The sequence below is a fragment of the Eubalaena glacialis genome, chromosome 13 (genome assembly GCF_028564815.1).
Source record: "Eubalaena glacialis isolate mEubGla1 chromosome 13, mEubGla1.1.hap2.+ XY, whole genome shotgun sequence".
NCBI lineage: Eukaryota > Metazoa > Chordata > Mammalia > Artiodactyla > Balaenidae > Eubalaena > Eubalaena glacialis.
Window position 1 is genome coordinate 71,208,545 of NC_083728.1, and position 26,254 is coordinate 71,234,798.

Here is a 26,254-nt window from a genome sequence, read left to right on the forward strand (position 1 = left end):
ATGGTACCTTGACCTCATGGTGTTGTAGCAGAGTAAACACACAGAAAGCATTTGAAACAGTGTCCAGTACATGGTAGGCAGTCCATAAATCTTAGTTATTAACAAGCATTTTACATGCACTCTTTCCTTTAATCACAACTACCCCTGCTGTGGTACTAATACTGCCCCTATTTTAGAGATGAATTCAAGACACTAGCTATATGACTTGACCAGGGTCATATAGCTAGAGATTAGGAATTCAGATTTAACTTTTTCTGATGTCAAATCCTGTTGTTGGGACTTCCCTGGTGGCGCAGTGGTTAAGAATTCTCCTGGCAATGCAGGGGACACGGGTTCGAGCCCTGGTCCGGGAAGATCCCACATGCCGCGGAACAACTAAGCCCGTGCGCCACAACTACTGAGCCTGCACTCTAGAGCCCACGAGCCACAACTACTGAGCCTGTGTGCTGCAACTACTGAAACCCGAGCACCTAGAGCCTATGCTCCGCAACAAGAGAAGCCACCACAATGAGAAGCCTGCGCACCGCAATGAAGAGTAGCCCCAGCTCGCTGCAACTAGAGAAAGCCCGTGCGCAGCAAAGAAGACCCAATGCAGCAAAAAAAAAAAAAAAAATCCTGTTGTTAACCCCGTTACTATACCTTCCAAGTAAGTAATTAACACCTTCTTTCTTCATCTGAATTCTCCATTCTTCAAGGCCCACGACCACCTTAGCATAGGATCTCAATCCTTAATTGGGCCTGGCTGAGTCAAGTGCAATACGGATTTGGGACAAAGGTCAAGAGACAGAGAACTTCTGGCTCTCAAAAGGTCTTCACACCACAGAAGGGATGTTGTGAACTCTGTGCTGCCCCCAAGAGAATTTCTTCCCTGTCATTTGCTGTATAGCCTCTGCAGGTAAGCCAAAGGGGGGATTCAGTCCACACATGTTTTCTTTGGTTCCTTTCTCTTCCTCTTGTCACTCTAGTCATAACGTGGCATGGAAGTCATGCAGTTTAGATATCTGTTCCATTCACTGAATCTCTGTTCTGCTGTTAATTTTAAAATTCAAGAAAATTCATTTGTAAACATCCCAAGCCTCATTTATTGTCCTCCTGCCAACACCAACTATAGCAAAAATCAGTCTGCTTCTCACCACCATCCAGCTGTGTGGGCTGGTGGCCGAGCTGCTACACCTGTGAGGCCGGTGACCCATGAGGATGCAAGGAGGGAAGTCATGACTAAGCTGTGGGCCTGTGATCAAGGCCAGATAGGGCTGAATGGTGGGGGTGTGGGGCAGTTAGAGGAGAGACCGAGCTTTGAAATTTTTTGAAGACTCAACTTCATTTTAAATGATGCCACTTAAGTTCACAGTAAGACCCCTGGAAGCTCACATGGGAAACAGCAGAGCTGGGAATCAAGGGCTCTACGTTATAAAGGCAGACAAGGTGAGTGGTTCTCTGAACCGACTGACCTGGACTTGAATACCAGTTACACCAAGGAATTTGAGACCTTGGGTAAGTGACTTTAACCTTGCAGTACCTCGGTTTCCTTACCAGTAAAAAGAGATTAATATCTCTGTAAGATTTTTGTGAGGGTTAATTAAAATAATGCATGTTAAACCACTGAAGTTCCTGGTAAATAGTAAACAAGAAATTTTATCTTGAGATCAGGCTCTATGTCACAGCTGTCATTTCTGGGAAGACCCTTCCCTTCCACAGATTTTAGTTGTCTCATTTGTAAAATGAGGCTAAGCCTAGACGTTCCTGGAAGTTTCTTCCAGCTCTGATTTTCTGTGATCATCTGCTGCAGAGCAGCTTGAAAGGGTACAACTCTGCCCCCTAGTGGTTTGTAGCTCTTATTTCTAGATACTATAAACAATCCCTCAGACTGATATCAAGACCTCCTTACCATTTTCTTTGCTTCACACCAATGTCTCACCAGGGGCCCTGGCCACTGGATTGGAAGCAGCAGCTCCCTTAAATTCTTTATGTCTTAGGATATGATGCTTGGTACATGGTTTTCCCTTAGTGCTCCTTTTAATGATTTTATTAGTATGGTCACAAGTTTGATGTCTACAGTACATTGATAACATAGCTGGATACAAATATTTTAAATAAGTAAAATTATGTAAGTGTGTCAAGTTTTAAAACATCAACTCTGAGGGATCATGCATTTCCCATGCATTTGCATCTGCACCCCCAAATTGCACAATTCAATCTGTGCTTATCTTCACTGGGTTTCAGTGTGTGCCTCAGCTAGGTCGGGGCAGGAGTGTTGTGCCTTTCTGCAGACCCAGACTTTCAAAAGCATCGGTTTTGAACTCAGGCATTCCATGGAGCAAGGTGGCAACACTGGGTTTTGCTTTGGTTCAGGTAAATACCCAGTAACCGACTACTGCTTGTGTGAGTCACCCGATCCCCCAGGGGCTTGGGTATATTGATATTCCTCCATGAGGCCAGCAGGCAGTTTCTGTACCTGTGTTTCCTCCCTGGGGGAAAAGCCTAGAACTGAGGTGTGCAGTCTTCCAACATGCTGTCGGTGATATAGCTGGAACCAAGATGGGATTCATAGTAACTTTTTTCATCAAAAGTATTAACAGTCCAAGCAACAACCTGAATGCCTTTAGCTGACCACTTCTTCAAGTAGTCCCTGGAGAAAGAGGAAAAACCAACCTCGTTAGAATAATGCCAATTGTCTCAGGAATCTACAATGGCCACTAAATATGGTGTTCGCTGAGTACTAACAGCCCCCAGAAAGAGCCTCTTAACTGGCCTCCGCACTGCAGCCAGAGGGTGTTCCAAACCCAGCATGAGCACCTCCTCCACGCCGCTGCGGCTTTAAATGCTTCAGCCACTTGCTGAAGACCCCCCCCACCCCGAACCCCTACCGGAGGCTGTACCTAGCCTAGGCCCACCTGTCTCTTTGGCCTCATCTTACGCCACATTCCCCCTTTCTTTTCTGTGTACTCTGTGTGTGTACTGATTTTTCTGGCAGTTCCTTGAAAGAACCAGGCCCCTTTCTGCCACAGCACTTTTGTATGTGTCTTCCCCTCTGACTTGGACCTCCACCCCCAAACCCCTCATTTCCTACGCACCCTTCAGATCTTAGCTCAGCTGTTACTTCCTTGGGGATGTTTTCCCTGACTCCCTTGACTAGGACAAATTAAACAGTATATGTGCACTGTTCTCTCTTATACAGCATTTATCTTAGCTCTAATTTTATGTTTATTGGATCTTTATTTGATTAGTATCTATCTCTTCCACTTGACTATAAACTCCATGAGGGCAGACTGTGGCTTTCTTTCTTTACCACAGCATCTCAGCTTCTTAATACAGTACCTTGCAATACTGCAGGCATACAACAAATATTTATTGAACTGAATGCACACATGCCTGAAATAATATGAAACTTACAACTGTAACCACCTGAAATACACAGCTATAAAATTGCCAAAATAAAGATTCAGAGATTGTTAGCAGGTTAGGGAATGGAAAGTTTCTTGGAAGCAATGGAGTAGAGCCTGTAATATATAGGGGAGCAGGAGGAAAGTTGGGATAGATGAGGTAGGTGCCCACAAGACATCTTCATTGTGGTTCTGCCCTGGATCCTATGTTGGTTTTTAAAGGGAGCCAATCACAAGGAAATACAATCTCTCTGTCTCTGTCTCTGTTGTCATAGTTTGGCACGTTTACTTTTTCTTTAAAATGCACTAAAACCCAAGAATATTTGATCAACTTGTTTTGGAAACAGTGAAATATGCCTAAACTCTTCCCACCTAAGAAGCTAGTGGCATTTCAACTTAATAAAGGCATGGTGGGCTTCGTGGGTGGGAACCAATACAGGTGTCCACTGTTAATCCTCCCTTTTCAAGAAGAACATTCAGGAAATGTATCAGAAGATAAAAAAAATCTTCCAACTTACGGAGATACAAAATCCTTTTGTATGAGGAAAGCTGAAATTCCACACAAGTACCACAAGATATTATGCATACTCCAATCGAGCAAAATGTCCAATGCCACAAACATGGACTGTTTCCAGAAAGTATCAAAGCGTGGTTTTCCATCTCCTGTATGGCTAAGGCTCCAAGGTCTGTGAATTAAAGCTGTTACTACATTCTGATCTGCTTGTCTCATCTGAAAGGAATTTTGGAAAATAAAGCATTTATCATATCTTAAGGCCAATACCTCTCATTTGTTCGTTAGATTTAGCCAATGTACTCAGTCTGTACAAGGAGGTATGCTGCCCCCCATGTCTACTAAATAAATACTCCATCATAAACCCTTTGAGAAAATAATGTGTTGACTGTAAAGCATTTAATATATAGTATAAATGAGAACACTTCCTCCACAATCCTAAAAGAACTGCAATACTATCTTTAAAATGAGAACATTATAACCTCAGGGTCAAATTTTAATAATGTCACAAAGAGTAACTTTCAATTGGATATTGATTTAAATTATGGGCAGAGATAATTAGAACACAATGAGGATGGAACCATGATCATTTCAAGATGGGCTGGTTAGCTTTTGATCCTTTTTAGAGAAAATGGCTGAAAAAAAGTTGTGGGGGGTGGGGAAATGGGGTGAGAAGGGAGAGAAGTGGGGGCAGGGACGAGGACAGAGCAACGGACAAATGGGGGATATGGATGGAATTCTCTTAGTCTGTGCTCTATGGTCCTCTGGAAAAGGTATCACACATTTTAAAGCCCTCTGGTCAAGGAAGTTTGGGAAACACTGATCCAAATGTCTAGAAGCCCCAGGACACTATTCATCTCAATGACAGTTTATATCCTAGCAGGCTCCACCCTTACTGCAAAATTTTAAATACATGCTGTGTTGGTCACTGTTGAAGAACCAACTCATTATTTTGGAAACTGGTAAATAAAGGACAGGATTAAGCATTTATTTGCCTACTGGGTAGCTAAATAGTAGATGAGAGATCCTCTTTATAGAAGTATTCCATCTAGCTAATACACGAAGAAGAAACGATAGACTTAAAATATTGACACTTTAAAACCTCTAGTAGGGACTTCCCTGGTGGTCCAGTGGCTAAGACTCCGCATTCCCAATGCAGGGGGCCCGGGTTCGATCCCTGGTCAGGGAACTCAATCCCACATGCTGCAACTAAAGATCTGGCGCAGCCAAGTAAATAGATAAATAAATAAATAAATATTAAAAATAAAAATAAAACCCCTAGTAAATTGCCAGAGCCGGCCACTGGCATCAATAACAGCTGCTGACAACACGACGAGACAACCTGACATTATGCGCCCCCTGATGGAAGAAGACCCTTACCTAAGAAATTATCTTGCCAAGAATAATTGAACCTAATCTGATCAAGCCTTCAGCTCTCACTACCAATTTATAGGAAATATACAGAGGAGATGAATGTGTTAAATTGTACCATGGCATAATTAGCAAAATCCAGACTTTGGTAAATAAACTCTACAAAACAACCTGGTTTCTTCAATAAATACATGACAAGGGGGATTTATACATTGGATATCTGATGATCTTAAGGACTTCTTGTTAATGGTTTTAGACAGGATAATGGTATTGTGGTTATGTTAAAAAAAAAAAAAGGAATCACTTTTTAAAGATACTTAAGGCAATTTTCATGGATAAAACGATATGATGTCTGGAATCTGCTTCAAAATAACCCTGGGGAGGAGGCGGAGTCAAGATGGCAGTGTGGGAAGATGCGGAGTTAGCTTCTCCCTACAACTAGGGCACCTGCCGGCTGCTGGTGGGGGACTCTGATGCCCAAGGAGACGGAAGGAACCCCAAAGTGAACTGGTAGGATGTAGGGGGACTGAGAGGGGAGGAGAAGTGGAGGCCAGACAGGATCTGCGCCCCTGAGGCCAGGGAGATCAGGAGAGGTAGGCAGGAGGGGCCTTCCAGGAGGAGGGGAGAGGAGCGGAGGGTGATCGACCGGCCCACTCGGGCTGGGGAGCCTGCTGAGCTCCCAAGCTGATCCCCTGCCCTCCAAAGCCCCCTCCAGGCTGCATGGGTCCTTGGGGGCATAGGAGGGAGGTCAGGGAGATCAGGAGAGGCAGGCAGGAGGGGCCCTCCCAGACCAGAGGAGCAGGAGAGGAGAGGAGGGCATCTGCCCCACCCACTCAAGCCCAGGAAGCCTGCTGAGCTCCCTGGTGGGGTCCCCTTCCCTCTGAGACCAGGGGTGGGGGGCATGCCTGGGCCCCTTCTGTTCCTTGAGCCTCAGCCCCACCACCCACAGCCCCCAGGGCCTTTTCCAGCCCTGTGGGTTCTGAGCATAGGCCCCGTCCACCACCCAAACCTCACCCTTGCTTAGGTCCCACTCTCCACAGCCAAGGCCTTCCTCCCAGCCCTTTTTTAGAAAAATTTTCCCTCCTCCTCTTTTTCAGTATTGTGGTACTGATGTACCTTCTGGTTGTTGATTCATCTATATTTTTATTTTTATATTCTTTCTAACATATCTGTTAGTTTCATAGTCTAATTTTATTTTTTACTTTGTTATTGTTCTCTCTCTTTTTTTTTTTTTCTGCTGCCCCACACGGCTCACGGGATCTTGGTTCACGAGCCCGGGGTCAGGCTGAAGCTCCTGCAGTGGGAGCGCCGAGTCCAAACCACTGGACTAACAGAGAACCTCAGACCCCAGGGAATATTCACCAGAGTGAGGTCTAACAGAGTTCCTCATCTCAGCACCAACACCCAACTCTACCCAATAGCCTACAAACTCCAGTGTTGGAAGCCTCAGGCCAAACAACCAGTAAGACAGGAACACAATCCCACTCATTTAAAAAAAAAAAAAAAAAAAGAGATGGCAAAAAAATATGTCACGGATGAAGGAGCAAGGTAAAAACCTACGAGACCAAATAAATGAAGAGAAAATAAGCAATCTACCAGAAAAAGAATTCAGAGTAATGATAGTAAAGATGATCCAGAATCTCAGAATGGAGGCACGGATTGAGAAAATACAAGAAATGTTTTAACAAAGATCTAGAAGAACTAAAGAACAAACAAACAGAGATGAACAACACAATAACTGAAATGAAAAATACACTAGAAGGAATCAATAACAGAATAACTGAGGCAGAAGAATGAATAAGTGAGCTGGAAGACAAAATGGTGGAAATAACTGCCAAGGAGCAGAATAAAGAAAAAAGAATGAAAAGAATTGAAGACAATCTCAGAGACCTCTGGGACAACACTAAACGCACCAAATTTGAATTACAGGGGTCCCAGAAGAAGAAGAGAAAAAGAAAGGGTCTGAGAAAATATTTGAAGAGATTATAGTCAAAAACTTCCCTAATATGGGAAAGGAAATAGTCACCCAAGTCCAGGAAGCACAGAGAGTCCCATACAGGATAAACCCTAGGAAAAACACACCAAGACACATATTAATCAAACTAACAAAAATTAAATTCAAAGGAAAAATATTAAAAGCAGCAAGGGAAAAACAAAAAATAACATACAAAGGAATCCCCATAAGGTTATCAGCTGATTTTTCAACAGAAACTCTGCAGGCCAGAAGGGAGTAGCAGGATATACTTAAAGTGATGAAAGAGAAAAACCTACAACCAAGGTTACTCTACCCAGCAAGGATCTCATTCAGATTCGATGGAGAAGTCAAAAGCTTTTCAGACAAGCAAAAGCTAAGAGAATTCAGCACCACCAAACCAGCTTTACAACAAATGCTAAAGAAACTTCTCTAGGCAGGAAACACAACAGAAGAAGAAGACCCACGAAAACAAACCCAAAACAATTAAGAAAATGGTAATAGGAACATACATATTGATAACAACCTTGAATGTAAATGCATTAAATGCCCCAACCAAAAGACACAGACTGGATGAATGGAAACAAAAACAAGATCCATATATATCCTGTCTACAAGAGACCCACTTCAGACCTAGGGATACATACAGACTGAAAGTGAAGGGATGGAAAAAGATATTCCATGCAGATGGAAATCAAAAGAAAGCTGGAGTAGCAATACTCATATCAGATAAAATAGACTTTAAGATAAAGACTGTTACAAGAGATAAGGAGGGACACCACATAATGATCAAGGGATCAATCCAAGAAGAAGATATAACCATTATAAATGTTTATGCACCCAACATAGGAGCACCTCAATATATAAGGCAAATGCTAACAACCATGAAAGGAGAAATTGACAGTAACACAATAATAGTGGGGGTCTTTAACACCCCACTTATACCAATGGACAGATCACCCAAACAGAAAATAAATAAGGAAACACAAGCTTTAAATGAAACAATAGACCAGATAGATCTAATTGATATTTATAGAACATTCCACCCAAAAGTGGCAGAATACACTTTCTTCTCAAGTGCACATGGAACATTCTCCAGGATAGATCACATCTTGGGTCACAAATCAAGTCTTGGAAAATTTAAGAAAATTGAAATCGTATCAAGCATCTTTTCTGACCACAACGTTATGAGATTGGAAGTCAATTACAGGAAAAAAACTGTAAAAAACACAAATACATGGAGGCTAAACAGTGCACTACTAAATAACCAAGAGATCACTGAAGAAATCAAAGAAGAAATAAAAAGATACATAAAAACAAATGACAACGAAAACATGACGACCCAAAACCTATGGGACGCAGCAAAAGCAGTTCTAAGAGGGAAGTTTATAGCAATTCAATCTCACCTCAAGAAAAAAGAAAAATCTCAAATAAACAATCTAACCCTACACTTAAAACAACTATAGAAAGAAGAACAAAGAAAACCCAAAGTCGGTAGAAGGAAAGAAATCATAAAGATCAGAGCAGAAATAAATGAAATAGAAATGAAGAAAACAATAGCAAAGATCAATAAAACTAAGAGCTGGTTCTTTGAGAAGATAAACAAAATTGATAAACCCTTAGCCAGACTCATCAAGAAAAAAAGGGAGAGGACGCAAATCAATAAAATTAGAAATGAAAAAGGAGAAATCACAACTGACACTGCAGAAATACAAAGGGATTATAAGAGACTACTACAAACAACTATACACCAACAAAATGGACAACTACGAAGAAATGGACAAATTCTTGGAAAGGTATAAGCTTCCAAGACTGAACCAGGAAGAATTAGAAAATATAAACCGACCTATCACAAGTAATGAAATTGAAACCATAATTAAAAATCTTCCAACAAACAAAAGTCCAGGACCAGATGGCTTCACAAGCGAATTCTATCAAACATTTAGAGAAGAGCTAACACCGATCCTTCTCAAACACTTCCAAAAAATTGCAGAGGGAGAAACACTCCCAAATTCATTCAACGAAGCCACCATCACCCTGATACCAAAACCAGAAAAAGATATCACACAAAAAGAATATTATAGCCCAATATCACGGATGAACATAGATGCAAATATCATTAACAAAGTACTAGCAAACAGAATCCAACAACACATTAAAAGGATCATACACCATGGTGGAGTGGGATTTATCCCAGGGAGGCAAGGATTCTTCAATATATGCAAATCAATCAATGTGATACACCACATTTACAAATTAAGGAACAAAAACCATATGATCATCTCAATAGATGCAGAAAAAGCTTTTGACAAAATTCAGCACCCATTTATGATAAAAACTCTCCAGAAAATGGGCACAGAGGGAACCTACCTCAACATAATAAAGGCCGTATATGACAAACCCACAGCAAGCATCATACTCAATGGTGAAAAACTGAAAGCATTTCCTTTAGGATCAGGAACAAGACAAGGATGTCCACTCTTGCCATGCTTATTCAACATAGTTTTGGAAGTCCTAGCCACAGCAATCAGAGAAGAAAAATAAATAAAAGTAATACAAATTGGAAAAGAAGAAGTAAAACTGTCACTGTGTGCTGATGACACGATACTGTACATAGAAAATCCTAAAGATGCCACCAGAAAACTACTAGAACTGATCAATGAATTTGGTAAGGTTGCAGGATACAAAATTAATGCACAGAAATCTCTGGCATTTCTATACACCAACAACGAAAAATCAGAAAGAGAAATTAAGTAAACACTTCCATTTACCATTGCAACAAAAAGAATAAAATACCTAGGAATAAACCTGCCTAGGGAGGCAAAAGACTTGTACTCAGCAAACTATAAAACACTAATGAAAGAAATCAAAGATGACATAATCAGATGGAAAAATTACCACGTTCTTGGACTGGAAGAATCAATATTGTGAAAATGACTATACTACCCAAAGCAATCTACAGATTCAATGCAATCCCCATCAAACTACCAATGGCATTCTTCACTAATTAGAACAAAAAATTTTACAATTCGTATGGAAACACAAAAGACAAACAGCCAAAGGAATAGCCGAATAGCCAAAGCAATCTTGAGAAAGAAAAACGGAGTTGGAGGAATCAGGTTCCCCGACTTCAAACTATGCCACAAAGCTACAGTAATCAAGACAGTATGGTACTGGCTCAAAAACAGAAATATAGATCAATGGTGCAAGATAGAATGCCCAGAGATAAACCCATGCACATATGGGCACCTAATTTATGACAAAGGAGGCAAGAATATACAATGGAGAAAAGACAGCCTCTTCAATATGTGGTGCTGGGAAAACTGGACAGCTACATGTAAAAGAATGAAATTAGAACACTACCTAACACCATACACAAAAATAAACTCCAAATGGATTAAAGACTTAAATGTAAGACCAGACACTATAAAACTTAGAGGAAAACATAGGAAAAACACTCTTTGACATAAACCACAGCAAGATCTTTTTTGACCCACCTCCTAGAATAACAGAAATAAAAACAAAAATAAACAAATGGGACTTAATTAAACTTAAAAGCTTTTGCACAGCAAAGGAAACCATAAACAAGACAAAAGACAACCCTCAGAATGGGAGGAAATATTTGCAAATGAAACAACAGACAAAGGATTAATCTCCAAAATATACAAACAGTTCATGGAGCTCAATATCAAAAAAACAAACAATCCAGGTAAAAAATGGGCGGAAGACCTAAATAGACATTTCACCAAGGAAGACATACAGATGGCCAAGAGGCACATGAAAAGATGCTCAACATCACTAATTATTAGAGAAATGCAAATCAGAATTACCATGAGGTATCACCTCATGCCGGCCAGAATGGCCATTATCAAAAAATCTAGGGCTTCCCTGGTGGCGCAGTGGTTGAGAATCTGCCTGCCAATGCAGGGGACACGGGTTCAAGCCCTGGTCTGGGAAGACCCCACATGCCGCGGAGCAACTAGGCCTGTGAGCCACAATTGCTGAGCCTGCGCATCTGGAGCCTGTGCTCCGCAACAAGAGAGGCCGTGATAATGAGAGGCCTGTGCACCGCGATGAAGAGTGGCCCCCACTTGCCGCAACTAGAGAAAGCCCTCGCACAGAAATGAAGACCCAACACAGCCATAAATAAATAAATAAATAAACCCAAAGTTAAAAAAAAAAAAAAATCTAGAAACAATAAATGCTGGAAAGGGTGTGGTGAAAAGGGAACCCTCCTGCACTGTTGGTGGGAATGTAAATTGATACAACCAACATGGAAAACAGTACGGAGGTTCCTTAAAAAACTAAAAATAGAACTACCATATGACCCAGCAATCCCACTACTGGGCATATACCCTGAGAAAACCATAATTCAAAAAGAGACATGTACCACAATGTTCATTGCAGCACTGTTTACAACAGCCAGGACATGGAACCAACCTAAATGTCCATCGACAGATGAATGGATAAAGAAGATGTGGCACATATATACAATGGAATATTACTCAGCCATAAAAAAGAAACGAAATTGAGTTATTTGTAGTGAGGTGGATAGACCTAGAGTCTGTCATACAGAGTGAATAAATCAGAAAGAGAAAAACAAGTACCGTATGCCAACGCACATACATGGAATTAAAAAAAACAAAAACAAAAGATACTGATGAACCTAGTTGCAGGACAGGAATAAAGAGGTAGACATAGAGAATGGACTTGAGGACATGGGGTGGGAGGGCGAAGCTGGGGTGAAGTGAGAGTAGTATTGACATATATACACTACCGAATGTAAAACAGTTGGCTGGTGGGAAGCAGCAGCATAGCACAGGGAGATTGCCTTGGTGTTCTGAGATGACCTAGAGGGGTGGGATAGGGAGGATGGGAGGGAGGCTCAAGAGGGAGGGGATATGGGGAAATGTGTATGCATATGGCTGATTCGCTTTGTTGTGCAACAGAAACTAACATAGTATTGTGAAGCAATTATACTCCAATAAATATCTATTAAAAAAAAAAAACCCTGGGGATAAATGGGGTTATGGATGAAACAAGCTGGATTATGGTTAAAGGAGGGCTTGCTGTAGTATCTATGTATTTGCATATTTCAAATTATGCATATTTTAAATTCTCTATAAGACTTATTTTTTAAAAAGGTATATTCTGCTGTTACTTAGTGAGACATAGAAATATATAATTCATTCTGTTCTGAGAATGTTACCAAAGTAATCTGAATGAGCCTATAAACAACATGAAAGAAGGAGTTAAAAAGGAATCATGGTATTTTAAAATGGGGTACGAGTACTTTCCCCTTCCTGAATTTTTGTTAATTTAAAAGAGGAGTCTCTTCACAGATGTAGAGAAAAAACGTATGGACACCAAGGGGGGAAAGGGGGCGGGGTGGGAGGTGGTGGTGGTGGGATGAATTGGGAGATTGGGATTGACATCTACACACTAATATGTATAAAATAGATAACTAATAAGAACCTGCTGTATAAAAAATAATAATCAAATTCAAAAAAAAAAGAAGTTTCTTAATTGATTCAGTTCAGTTTAACGGGCATCTATCTTATGCTTATTTAGCCCACTGCTATTATTACCACCAACTAACATAATATTATATTCAACAAAAATCCAGAATTTTACCTTATAGATAACTTCTGGCAAGAAAGAGCAGACAATACTATTATTGTATAGTTGAGGAAACTCCATATATACTTTCTTTAGAGCATCAGTAGCCTGTAAAAGAGATTCATGTATTTAAAATCTATTAAAATGTAGTCCCGGGCTTCCCTGGTGGTGCAGTGGTTGAGAATCTGCCTGCCAATGCAGGGGGCACAGGTTCGAGCCCTGGTCTGGGAGGATCCCACATGCCACGGAGCAACTAGGCCCGTGAGCCACAACTACTGAGCCTGCGCGTCTGGAGCCTGTGCTCCGCAACAAGAGAGGCTGCGACAGTGAGAGGCCCGCGCACCGCGATCAAGAGTGGTCCCCGCTCACCGCAACTAGAGAAAGCCCTCGCAGAGGAACGAAGACCCAACACAGCCAAAAAAAATAAAAATAAATAAATAAATAAATTTATAAAAAACACTTAAAAAAAAAAAATGTAGTCCTAACCAGTAACTACTATATATAAGTACAACTCTATTAAGTAAATCAGAAGTTTACTAATATATAGGGATGTTCAAAGGAGTTTTAGTAGGTTGCATTATCCACTAGGATGCATTTTAAACTCACATCAGCAGATAAGGAAGAAGCTGGGGTACTGCTGCTTTACTGTTTTGTTGAGAGGCTCACCTCCTTTTGTCATACTTTGGAAAAGTATGGCAGACTACAGGCCAGTGGAGGGTGGAAGCAAAATTTTAAAATCTTTTCCTTATACTCTAGTTTAGCCACTAGGAAAGGTCCTTTTATACCCACAACTCTATCTCCCTCTGCCTTTCCTAGCTGAAGTGGGAGTCAACCAGTCTGCAAACTAGAAAGGGTAGATTTTCTCAGTCTAGGCGACTGAGAGGAAACGTCATCCATCATCAGCACGGAGGGAGAAGCCATGGGACAAGGGAGAAACTGGGAAGAGTCTCCCAACTCTTCCCAAGAAGAGCAGAGGTTTCTTTTTGCAGTAGACCAGCTACCAAATGAAGAAGAAATGGTAGAATTAAAATACTGATATTTTGTAACCTCTAGTGAATTAACAGATTTGGCCACTGAGCCACAGTAGCAGCTAACAACAGAGATGACCAGACGTTGGGTGGAATGTAAGGTTGCTACATCATAATTCTTGAAGTACCCCTCATTTTTGGAAAGTCACACATAACCTATAACCAAACATAAGCAACTAAATGCATTCCCCAACATAAAAAAGAACACAGAAATTATTCATGTCATGCTTCCCTTTGCTAATATGACAGTGTGAGCTATAGAGCTGAAGTTGTTTTCTTGCTGTGAACTAACATGCACCATGTGTGATGCTTCATCTACATTCTTTATCTGATTCTCACAGCAACCCCATGTGGTCATTTCTTACATTGTTCCCATTTTGCCCATAAGGAAACAGAAGCTTATCAAGGTTAAGGTTACACTGTAGTAGGTGCGAGTTTAATCACAATCTCCAAAGCCCGTGATCTTGGCTCCTGTACTCTACCATCTCCAATTTAATGCCAACACTTGTTCCTTTATACTCCCATTTTTAAAATTAATTAATTAATTAATTAATTTTTTGGCTGCGTTGGGTTTTCGTTGCTGCGCGCGGGCTTTCTCTAGTTGCGGCAAGTGGGAGCTACTCTTCATTGCAGTGCACGGGCTTCTCATTGTGGTGGCTTCTCTTTGTTGCAGAGCATGGGCTCCAGGCGTGCGGGCTTCAGTAGTTGTGGCATGCGGGCTCAGTAGTTGTGGCTCGCGGGCTCTAGACCGCAGGCTCAGTAGTTGTGGCGCATGGGTTTAGTTGTTCCGTGGCATGTGGGATCTTCTTAGACTAGAGCTCGAACCCGTGTCCCCTGCATTGACAGGCGGATTCCTAACCACTGTGCCACCAGGGAAGTCCCTATGCTCCCATTTTGGTGAATTAGATCACTGTGTTCTGCCCAATGCTTCCCAAACCATCTGTGAGCACCCAACCAGAAAGCTCAAATAGCTGGAAAAAAAAAAAAAAATTTCTTCCCCTCCCTCACCCCTCTTTATTCTAAGAAAATAATCATGAAGATCAGTACACCATGGGTGAAATGTAGGGCCTATCAGGGTTCCCAAACATGGGCCGTTATCATCAATAAAACCCGAGGTGCTCATTAAAAATCTTGTTCCTTGACCCCATGACCCTGGCCATTTTTAAGATTTAATCTCTGGGTGGAATGGCCTAGGAATCTGTATTTTTAATATGTATTCCTGGTGATTCTGATGCAGACCGACTGGAAAACCTAGACATATAGAACTATCAGTTTACCAGAATAATAAATTAGCCAGAGCACCATTCTCCTCTTTCTTCAAAAATGGGAGTTTATTGTACTTAAGTTAGAGGCTCATATTTCAGGTTTTAACAACTGGTTTCAACAATATCCTGGGCTAATTAAAAAAAAAGTTGGTATCATCAGAACTCTCCATCAGTAGATGGCCATTACTGATTATAATTATTGCTGGGGGAAAATACCCAAGCTGTACAACTACATTTGTACTTGAAAAATGTATTTGTACTTGAAAAGCTGGTTATGAGAACAAATGTAATCTGAACCATATTTTACCATTGATTTCCACTGCAATAATGTGTTTTTATGAGTAAATGTTCTAAAATTTAAGCAAAATTTTATTTAAGAATGTAATACATATTTTAAGAAATTATAATAAATAAAAGTATAACTACTCAAGTCATAGAATAACAAAACTATACGTAAGGGATAGAAATCATACAAAAGGGATAAATCCTTATAGAAGACAAATATCCTCTTAGCCATCAGAAGCTTTAAATATAGGAGTTTTCTTTAAATTCAGTCCAGAGTTGTCTAAGACTCTTATCAGCCAGATGTAACTGGTCTTGTGTCCAACTCCTGGAGCCCTTTTTATGAGGTTACTTAAATGGTCTGTTCAAGAAGTGCCTCTTTACTGTTTATTTAATATCTTTTGTAAATGTTTTATGCAAATAAAAGAAACCTGACTCTTCTATTTTGTGCTAATTGTCGAATATTGGGAATTGTTAAATGGTTCCATCAAAGGTTAAAAGGTTAAAAAGGTTCCATAATTTACTGTTTCCTTGAAGATGTGGATTTTTGCACTGTAAACTTCCATTAAGCAAATATAATTTGTAAAAATAATTTAAGAAAATAAAAAATAAAATATATAGTTAATTTTGGAACAAACTAGCACTTAAATAAAGCTGTCTTTTCCAAAGCGCAGTCTATGGTATAAACTGTACCATATTTGAATGGCCTTTGACATCAAAGAAGATTGTGAGGTTATGGTTTAGGCACTCTGCAACAGCTTCTCTCAGGGTAGGAATCTTTTCATCAGGGAAATCATTCCTATAAGAGAGGGAAAAGGAATAGTACATTGTAGGAACAAGGAAGAGATAAAAGTTTAGTGAAACAGACGTTTGAAAAATGTCTCCCAACCAAAGGAAAAGAGTGTTTTCCCCAACTTCCTTTCTCCAACCATACCAAAGTCCAAGGATAATATGTTCTTAAACCAAATTAAAGATATTCTTGGCCACAGAACAGCAACAACAAAAATCATTTATCTTGTAGGCAGTCACTGGATTTATAATATAATTAGTAACTCTACTCACTAAAGGGCAGAGTATATGCCATCTTTGGAGAACTCAGAGACTTAAGATTGTACTTTCCCTAATAGAACCTTATGCAGGAGAAATTCCTAGCTATATATACATCTGTTAACTGTATGGTTGTGTATTTAAGTGCAACTGGTTAAAATAAATAATTTTCTAATACATTAGTTTCTGAAAAAGAAAAGGAAAGTTAAGTGCCTGACACATAAGAAATCAGCTTTTCTCAAATAACAAAATTTCACTCTACATGACTTAACTTATGCTAATTCAACGGTATTAATTCAACTGTAAGATCTTGGTTTTAAAAAAGATAAAGATAAATAGTACAGCAAATTCTGCCAGCCACTCTATTCAGTGACTATTCCCTGGGAATCAGAGACATGAATTTGCTATTCCTCTGGCTAGTCTTAGTTGCCATGCTCCCCTCTCAGGATGAGCATTTTACCCCACTGAGAGAAATTTTTCCTTCTTTTCCAACAACATGGTCTCTAAACACAAGCCAATTATTTGGTATTTAAGCAAAGAAAATGCAACCTTTCAACTATGGAACAAAGACTGCTTGGGTTAAAGACATTAAGATGGTATATTGGCTCCAATACCATGCCTTCTTAAAGTATTTTAAGGGTGATGCTGACCCTAAGCATTTTTTGCATTAAGTGTTGACTTTGAATTTGACATCTTATTAGCTACAATGTCATTGTAATATTAAAACCAGCCTTCCCCTTGCCTACAGCTGAGCAATGAAATATCTGTAACAGCAGAGAGCAATTCCAGCAGCTTGGACTCAGAACTTTCAAGTGTTATCAATATTCTTTCTAAAGTATGACTTCCTTTGGCTGACTTTTAATTTCTTTCAGTTCCTAGGAAAATAAAGTCTGAATCATCTTTTAGGGAGGACTACAGTTTAATCACTGGGTCAAATAAATTGACCAGAGAATTGATACGACATGAATTACAGTAAGAACACATTTTTCGGTATTACAAAGACAAGAGGAGAGGGATTTAAATAACCACATTCCAAAGTATATTACCCAGATACCAGTTCCAAGGTGTTTATAGTTGTTAATAGTGGGAAGGGCATGGGTTCTGTGGTCATATACATTTGAGAAACACTAAGTTAAAGGCAAGAATTGATTGACGTGAACTGTTTATCCCCAAGGGGAACATCTAAAGTATAGTGTTTGATCTTATTTGATCATACAACCCTTTTCTTCTGGAACATCTTATACGATTAGCTCTGATATACATACACACACACACACCCCACACACACATATATAAATTTATATGACAGTACAAACTAATTGTCACGTTAGAGTACTGTCTTGAGAATAATTCTGAAGCCAAATTTGGCCTCAGTGGGAAAAGATGAAAAACATTCATGCCATATTTCTGTTGTTCCTGGCACCTGCCAATTACTTGGGAAACCTGTATATAGCTGAAAACAAAACACAACAAAACAACTCTTCTGGAGCAGAAGATGTAATTAGAAGGTGCCAGTGTCTTTCTGTGATCTCCAACACAAGTTGAAAGATATGTTTAGGTGACAATACACCACTTACCTTAATCTGTGATTTGCTGCAGGATTAAGCTTCCTAATTTCTTCAAATGTCAAATCACATAATCGACCGGTGCCATCAGTTGTCCTATCTACTGTGCTATCGTGCATTAAGACAGGAATCCCATCAGAAGTAAACTCAAGGTCCAACTCCACGCCTGTTGCTCCATTCTTAGCTGCCTTAACAAAAACACCAACGATATTAATGTCACGTGGCCACAGATGTCATTTTGCAATCTAAACACTAAAGATGACCAACAGGGCTGGCTAAGTAGACAGTTTCTCTTACTGATTCTATTCCCTTCCTATACCAAAGAGCAACCCAACCTATTTCTCTTTCCCATGGATGTTAACCTTACTTCAGTGTCCACACTTATGGATTCCTTAAAAACTTCAATTTCCCCACTTTTCTCACTCTCAGAGTGGCAGATGGGGAGACTTCTGGAATTTGTTTTCTCTGGTTGCTTTAACTATACAGACCATTAATGGCTTACAATTACAAATATTTAGTCACATTTCACTGTTTACCTACACTCTCTTTGGTGCAGTATCTCTGATGATTCCCCTGTGTTTGTTGATTAGTTGGATATTGCACTACCTTGGCATAAACAGGACGAGTCAGGTTTCTGCTGGTTTAATTCCATCCTCTAGAGCAGAAACACCAAGACTGCTTCTAGAGGACACTAGATTTTGTTTATGTGAGCAGCACTGGCTGTTGGCCAACAAGCTGGTAAGCCCGATAAGGCACGCAAGAATTTATCTAAAAAGAGAACATGAACATAAAGTTTGAGGGGCCATGCTCCTCTGAGACACACTGTCCAACATTTGCTTCCTTGGCTTCTTTGTCACAATGAAGACATGAAACACTCATTATGATCAAGACTTTAAGGTTAAATTTTTTTTAAAATTATGCAAACATACATTGCAAACATACATAGTAGTATACAGCAAAAAAAAGACTTAACGGATGTTTTGCCATATTTGCTTCAATCTCTTGCTGCCCTAAAACAATAATAGCTATATTATTTATTGAGCCTTTTATATTTGTCAGGCACTATTCTAACTGCTTTAAATGTATTAACTCATTTGATCCTTACAACCCTTCAGGAGGTACTATTAACATGCTCATTTTCAGAAGAGGAAACTGAGAGAGATTAAGAAACTTGCTCTCGGTTACACAAACTAGGACGTGGTAGAGGCTACACTTTAACCACATGACTTTACACATGACTTTACTATCACACTACAGATACAGCTAAAATCCTCCTCCCTTCTTCTCCAGAGGCAACTGCCAAGTGGATGTGCATTATTTCTATATCATTCCCTTACAGGTCTTTATATATTTACTACACACTTAAGTACCCATAAACAACATACAGCACTGTACTAGTGCATAGTAAGCATTCAATAAACATTAGTCATTGTTACTGTGTTTTTTACCATGTTTTGTTTTTTTTTTAAATTTTTTTGGCTGTGTTGGGTCTTCGCTTCTGTGCAAGGGCTTTCTCTAGTTGTGGCAAGAGGGGGCCTCTCTTCATCGCAGTGCGTGGGCCTCTCACTATCACGGCCTCTCCTGTTGCGGAGCACAGGCTCCAGACGTGCAGGCTCAGTAGTTGTGGCTCACGGGCTCAGTTGCTCCGCGGCATGTGGGATCTTCCCAGACAAGGGCTTGAACCCGTGTCCCCTGCATTGGCAGGCAGATTCTCAACCACTGCGCCACCAGGGAAGCCCCTTAACATGTTTTTAACTGTAAAATAGTCAAATTTATTAATTATGTCCTTTATAGGTGGAGATTTGTCTATCCTATTTAAATCCTTTCTTACCTCCACTTATAAACAACTATTTTCTTCTAGGCTTCAAAGTTTGATTTTCCCATATATGACCAAGATTTCCCCCTCTAAAAACTCCAATTCCATCACTAACTGACTATGTCATCTAATTACAAATATTACTCTAGCCTCCGTTTCATCATTTTTATGATGATACTTCTTTAATGATCTTAAGAGTTGTGAGGATTTAGAAATAATGTATGTAAATCACCAAGCTTGGTGCCTGGCTCAGAGGTGGCACTCAATATAAGTAAGCTATTATGACTAGAAAAACACTTATGCCTCAGTGAAAAAGTCATTACATAAGATGTAATGCTTACATTTACACTGATTAAAAGGTACATCTTTTTATAAGATTAAAAGGTATATCTTTTCTAAGTTTAATAATGCACTGGTAAATCAACATGGGTTATATATTTTATAACATAAAACAAGATCACATTTCCAGTATTCACAGTGCATCTCTCTCACTGTAATACAAATGTTAACCTTATTCCTTGATGCTAGTAATTCGGTTCAATTATACTTTTATCCATTAGGGCCATTTTTACTTGGCTACAAAAGAAAAAATAACAATGGTGAGACACTGTATTTTAGCAAGAATACTAAAGGTAATGAGTTCATTTATTTGTCTTTTCTGTGTAGTTTATTAAGGCCAAAAACAAAAGTTCTATAAAAGAATCACCATACTAGAGCTTCTTAGACCAGATCTTCTAATGACTGCATTCAACTTTCTTTCCCAATACTTTTATGTAGAGGCAAAAAGATAAACCCCTGAATCTGATTCATATATTAGTATATACTTCATACTCTTATTTCAAGAAGTTTCTTATAATAGTATTTTTCTTCTAAACATACACACTTCACATAAACTAGTCTACATAAATACTGTAATTTATTAAAATTTTACTTAAGATGTTAGTTTGAAACTATACTAATAGTTTAGTAATAGAATAGTATAGTGTAGTATAGTTATAGAAATCAGATCAATGATTGCCTTGGGGCAGAGGCAGGAGTAGGGGTTGACTCCCAAGAGAACACAAAGGAACATTCCAGGGTGATGGAAATGGATTGAGGTGGTGGCTACCCAGGTGTAAATATTTATCAAAACTCATCAAACTGTATACTGAAAATGTATCTTTTATTGTATGTAAATTATACTTTGACAAAGTTGACTTAAAAAGTGTCTGCTTCAATAAAGTCATTATACTTATATGGCTTTTGACATACTATTCACATACCATAAAATTCATCCATTTAAAGTATACAATTCAGGGCTTCCCTGGTGGCGCAGTGGTTGAGAATCTGCCTGCCGGTGCAGGGGACACGGGTTCGAGCCCTGGTCTGGGAAGATCCCACATGCCGCGGGGCAACTGGGCCCGTGAGCCACAACTACTGAGCCTGCGCGTCTGGAGCCTGTGCTCCGCAACAAGAGAGGCCGCGACAGTGAGAGGCCCGCGCAGTGCGATGAAGAGTGGCCCCCGCTCGCCGCAACTAGAGAAAGCCCTCGCACAGAAACGAAGACCCAACACAGCCAAAAATAAAAAAATTAAATAAATAAATAAATTTAAAGTATACAATTCAATGGTTTTTAGCATATTTGCAGTTGTGCAACCGTCACTACAATCGCTTTCTGAACATCTTCATGACCCCAAAAAGAAACCTCATACCCATTAGCAGTCAGTCCCCACTTCTCTCTCCAACCCTCCCAGTCCCTGGCAACTACTAATCTACTTCTTTCTCTATGGCTTTGCCTATTTCGAGACATTTTATTAAATAGAATTATATAATATGCGGTCTTCTGTGACTAGCTTCTTTTACTTAGCATACCGTTTTCAAGGTTCACTCATGTTATAACATGTATGGGGACTTCATTCATTTTTTTCTTGCTAAATAATATTCTATTGTGTGGCTATATCACATTTGACTTATCCTTTCATCAGCTGATGGACATTTCTGTTGTTTCTACTTTTTGGCTATTATGAATAATGCTATGAACATTCCTGTTCAAGTTTTTGCGTGATGCATGTTTTCAATTCTTTTGAGTATATACCTAGGGGTGAAATTGCTGCTTCAGATGGTAATTCTATATTTAACCTTTTTCAAAAAAATTAATTAATTTTTGGCTGTGTTGGGTCCTCATTGCTGCGCGTGGGCTTTCTCTAGTTGCAGCGCACGGGCTTCTCGTTGCGGTGGCTTCTCTTGTTGTGGAGCACGGGCTCTAGATGGGTGAGCTTCAGTAGTTGTGGCTCGCGGGCTCTAGAGCACAGGCTCAGTAGTTGTGGCGCATGGGCTTAGTTGCTCCGCGATCTTCCCGAACCAGGGCTCGAACCCGTGTCTCCTGCATTGGCAGGTGGATTCTTAACCACTGCGCCACCAGGGAAGTCCTATATTTAACCTTCTGAGGAACCGCCAGACTAGTTTCCCACCATCAGTGTATGAAGGTTCCAATTGCTGCATAATCTTGCCAATACTTCTGTCTGTCTTTTTGATTATAGCTGTCCTAGTGGGTATGAAGTGGTATTTCACTGCAGTTTTGAATTGCACTTTTCTGATGGCTGATAATGTTGAGTATCTTTTCTGATGGGCCTATTGCCTATTTGTACATCACAATTCTTCCAACAAATATTTATCGAGTGTCTACTATGTATCAGGCACTGTTCTAAGCAGTGAGGAGAGAGTGGTGAGCAAGAAAGAAAAAGAACATGGATCTTACACTTTAGTGGGGAGAAACAGACTATACACATGTTACATGTATTATGATAGTGATACATGTTTGAAAAAGAAAGTAGAGGGTAATGTGAAAGTTAAGGCAGGTGGGGGTCACTAGACAAGGCAATCAGGGAAGGCCTCTTTAAGAATATGACATTTGAGCTGAGACCTTAGTGATAAAAGGGAGTCAACAATACAAAGATCCAGGGGAAGAGTTTTCTAAGTAGAAGAAATGGCAAATATAATACAAAGGCCACAAGGTAGGAAGGAGCCACAAAGTATTGATTGCCTACCCAGATCTATTCCCTTTCTTCTTCCCTGCTGGTAGAGAGCTGTTCTTTCCCCAGTGTTCAGCTTTCTCCTCTGCTGTAAGTGGACTATTCCCAACCCCTCCGTGTGTGTCTGTCAGAGAGAGTGAGAGAGACTGACTGACTTCCGGGAAAGACTTATGGAAGAGGGAGTAGAGCCTTTTCTTGAGGCTGGATGCTGATATGTAAGAATGTGAGTCCTGGGGCTGCAATGGCCACCTGGCAACTACAATGAGGGCTAGTAAATATGCTGCAGGTGGCAGAGCAGATAGATCAGTAAAAACGGTGTCCTCCACAATCACAAACTGAACAGCTGAATAAACCATCCTGGAAGTCACCTCTCCCACACACACCTCTTGCTATGTGAGATAGTCCCCTTATTGTTTGAAATATTTTAAGTTATATTCTCTATTACATGAAGCCAAAAGCATCATTAACAAACACCCAAGGTGGTTTAAACAGAGAGAGTTGGGGCTTTGAGAAAGGTCCAAAATGGAAAGGTGTTTTGATTTTACCTAATTGCAATAGAAAAACCACTGGAGGGTTTTAAATATGGGCAGGATATAATCTGAATTATACTTTTAAAGCTGCACTCTGGCCCCTCTGTGGAGTGGACTGTGGGTTTGACTTCATGCTTCTGTCACTGTTTATAATCATGACTCTGTTTTTGGAATGCATTCATTTCACCTCTCTCAAGTTTTTCCTTCTCTATCTATACCATAATCTACCAGAAATTCTACCACTGTCAGAATGTCTTCCCTGACTTTTTACATAATAGAATGTTTAAGAATATAAATTATGAGCTGCAAACAAGCAAAGCGAAGACGAACAGGACAAAAAACAAACTTTGAAGGAAGTAAACTACATATTTCTTTTGAAGTCAAGAGGGAGGACGTGACCTTGTCTTCTGCAGCTAAATTCTGTCACGGCTAAAACGTTCATTGATAATGACCTTGTATTTGAACAAGCTAAATTACATCTCATTTCCTCTTAAAACCAGGAATCAGCTTGGCGCAATGTTATTTATCATAATTACATATATTAAAGACATGTTCAACCTAAACATACAAGACATGAATGGAGTTTAGCTGTAATTCCCTTGCAACACAACAGGATATGACACACTATATGTATATTTCTCATACATACTTCCTCATTTAATGTGAGGTAGCCTATTTCATCGAATCACAACCGATTAGGTGGATATTAACATTATTCCCATTTTACAGATGAGGAAACTTAAGGTCAGAGCTGGGACTAGAGTGAGGAGCGGTACCCTAGGGTGCCTTGCTTGCTACATCCTACCCATGACTCTGACTGGGACACAGGGCGCTTAAGTAACTTGTTCATTACACAATACTGTCTGTCCCTAGCTGGACAAAGAAAGGACAGTCAGTCCAAATTTTACATCCTGGAACACATTCTAATCTATGTCAAAGAGCACTGGGACTTGGAATCAGAAGGCTGAATTCGAAAAGGAGCTGTGTGTGTTTGAGCCAGTTTTCCTACCCACTTAATGTTAAAATAATGTTTCAGAGAAATGAGAGGATCAGATATATTTCCACATATGCAGAAGTGCCTAGACAACTGCAAAGCTCTCTTACTATGCAAGCTGTTATTATGATGAAGTCCGGAGACTGCCAAGAGAGCCTTGTGAAAAGGGGAAGCAGAAATTATCAGGAGTCCCGCTGCTAGTGTTGTCTGACCATGGGGAAAGGTGATAAGGAGATGACTTGGATAATTTGGAGGACAAGTAAAGACAGCCGCTGTGAAGGTGATCCATTTAGAATATGTTAGCTAACCACTGACCAAGACTCTACTTAACCTGGCCACATTTCCTACTTCATTCACACACCAGCCTTTGTTTTGTCCCTTGAAGTCAGGCCATATACTGTCTATTCTGTTACATGAGGATTCCAACATCATTCCCACCTCAGGACCTTTGCACTTGCTGTTCCCTTTTCCTGGAGCACTTTTCCCCCAGATCCATGGTGGGCTCCTCATAATCCTGGTCTCAGTTCAAAGGTCACTTCTTCAGATAGGATTTGTCTAAAATGACCCTCCCGTCATTCCTTATTCGGTAACCCTATTTCTTCATTGCACTCATCGCTTTCTTAAAGTACCTTATGTATGTGTTTATTTGTTTAAGACCTGTCTCCCCTACTCCAATGCAAGCTCTGTGAAAGCAGGTACCCTTTCTGTCTTGTTCATGACCATCCTCAGTACCTGGCACATAGCAAATACGTTAAGTATTTGCAGTGTTCTATAAATACTTGGAGATTTTCCGGAATTCAGAGGGATCGAGGGTCACTTGAATGTATTCCTTGTGGACAAATGAGGAAGTGGTAAGGCTATCATGAAAAGGCTGGGGAACCTTCGGAAGGACAGGCAGAAGTCCAAGCTCCCATAAGGCGCGCAGGGGCGGGAGGAGTGGAGGACTCACCTGCCGAATGGCCGCCAGCGTGTTCTCGGGCGCGTCGTGGCTGCCGCCGCGGTGGGCGATGGCGGAGACGCGGTCCCGGGGCCTGAGCACCTGCATGGTCCTGAGGGAGGGCACCGGCTCAAAGCTGAAGAGGCGCAGCAGGAGGTAGAGGCTGCCGGTGAAGAGGCAGGCATTGAAGGGACTGCGCGTCACCAGCAGCAGCAGCAGCAGCAGGAAGGAGAAGGGGCCCATGAGGCCCCCCTGTTCCTCCCATAGCCACATGCCGGCGCCCGCACCGGCACGGACGGGAGTCCCGGTCCCGCCGGGCTCCGCGGACAGGAGACCAAGAGGCTACGACGACAGCCCAAAGCGCGGGCCGCAGCTGTCACCCTTTAAGTGGACCAGCGCCACACAATGGCGGCCGCGGCTACTTCCGTAGAAGGAGCCCGAGGTCCAGCCAATCAGGGCCGAGGATCTCCAGAGCTCGGGGCGTAGCAGCTGCCAAGGCAACGGAGGCTGGTCCGAGCTCCCGGCTGGCGTTCCAAAGTACGTTCCAAAGTACGTTCCAAATTTTTGCGTTATTCTGTGGTCCGGACTTCCACCGGGGCTTTCAAACTCTAGAAGCAAGGCGAGGGATATGACAGCAGTCTTAAGGTCGTAGGACTGGAAAGGATCTTAATGACTCCATTTTGCCGTCAAGGAAACTGCCCAGGGAACTTTGAAGGGGCAGGACGCTTACACTATTTATTAATTCAATTCAAGGTATGCGAACAGCAGTCCGGATGCTCAGGACAACAGCAAGTGAACAGGACCGACAGGATCCCTGCTCTCATGGGGCTTACATTCTCGTGGGGCAAAATAATAGTGTTAGAGAGTACAGTTAACATTTATAGAGCACATAACCGTGTTCCAGGTTCCGTGACTGCAACTGC

The 26,254-nt window shown here is 40.7% G+C and overlaps 1 protein-coding gene across 5 annotated transcripts; it reads right to left on the minus strand.

The window, feature by feature from the left end:
- Positions 1 to 262: 262 nt before the first annotated feature.
- Positions 263 to 25,747, minus strand: GDE1 (glycerophosphodiester phosphodiesterase 1). Of its 5 annotated transcripts, none has more exons than XM_061208003.1 (7): positions 25,344 to 25,747; positions 18,056 to 18,231; positions 16,125 to 16,230; positions 12,872 to 12,964; positions 3,902 to 4,113; positions 2,456 to 2,629; positions 263 to 1,026 (listed from the first exon to the last, which is right to left on the minus strand). In XM_061208003.1, the coding sequence occupies exons 1-6, from the start codon at positions 25,602 to 25,604 to the stop codon at positions 2,482 to 2,484; spliced, it is 996 nt and encodes a 331-aa protein (XP_061063986.1). In that variant the 5' UTR covers positions 25,605 to 25,747; the 3' UTR covers positions 263 to 1,026; positions 2,456 to 2,481. The 5 variants fall into 5 exon arrangements, with proteins under 5 accessions (XP_061063986.1, XP_061063985.1, XP_061063988.1 ...); XM_061208002.1 differs by having other exon boundaries at positions 263 to 1,029; XM_061208005.1 differs by lacking the exon at positions 263 to 1,026 and having other exon boundaries at positions 1,844 to 2,629; positions 18,056 to 18,227; positions 25,344 to 25,409.
- Between the last annotated feature and the right edge of the window lie 507 nt (positions 25,748 to 26,254).

Coding starts and splice junctions, on each gene's coding strand:
- GDE1 (XM_061208003.1), bottom strand. CDS start 25,604: ATGTGGCTATGGGAGGAACAGGGGGGCCTCATGGGCCCCTTCTCCTTC. Junction 18,232..25,343: donor CGCTGGCGGCCATTCGGCAG/GTGAGTCCTCCA, acceptor GTTTTTGTTAAG/GCAGCTAAGAATGGAGCAAC. Junction 16,231..18,055: donor GCAGCAAATCACAGATTAAG/GTAAGTGGTGTA, acceptor CCTCTCTTATAG/GAATGATTTCCCTGATGAAA.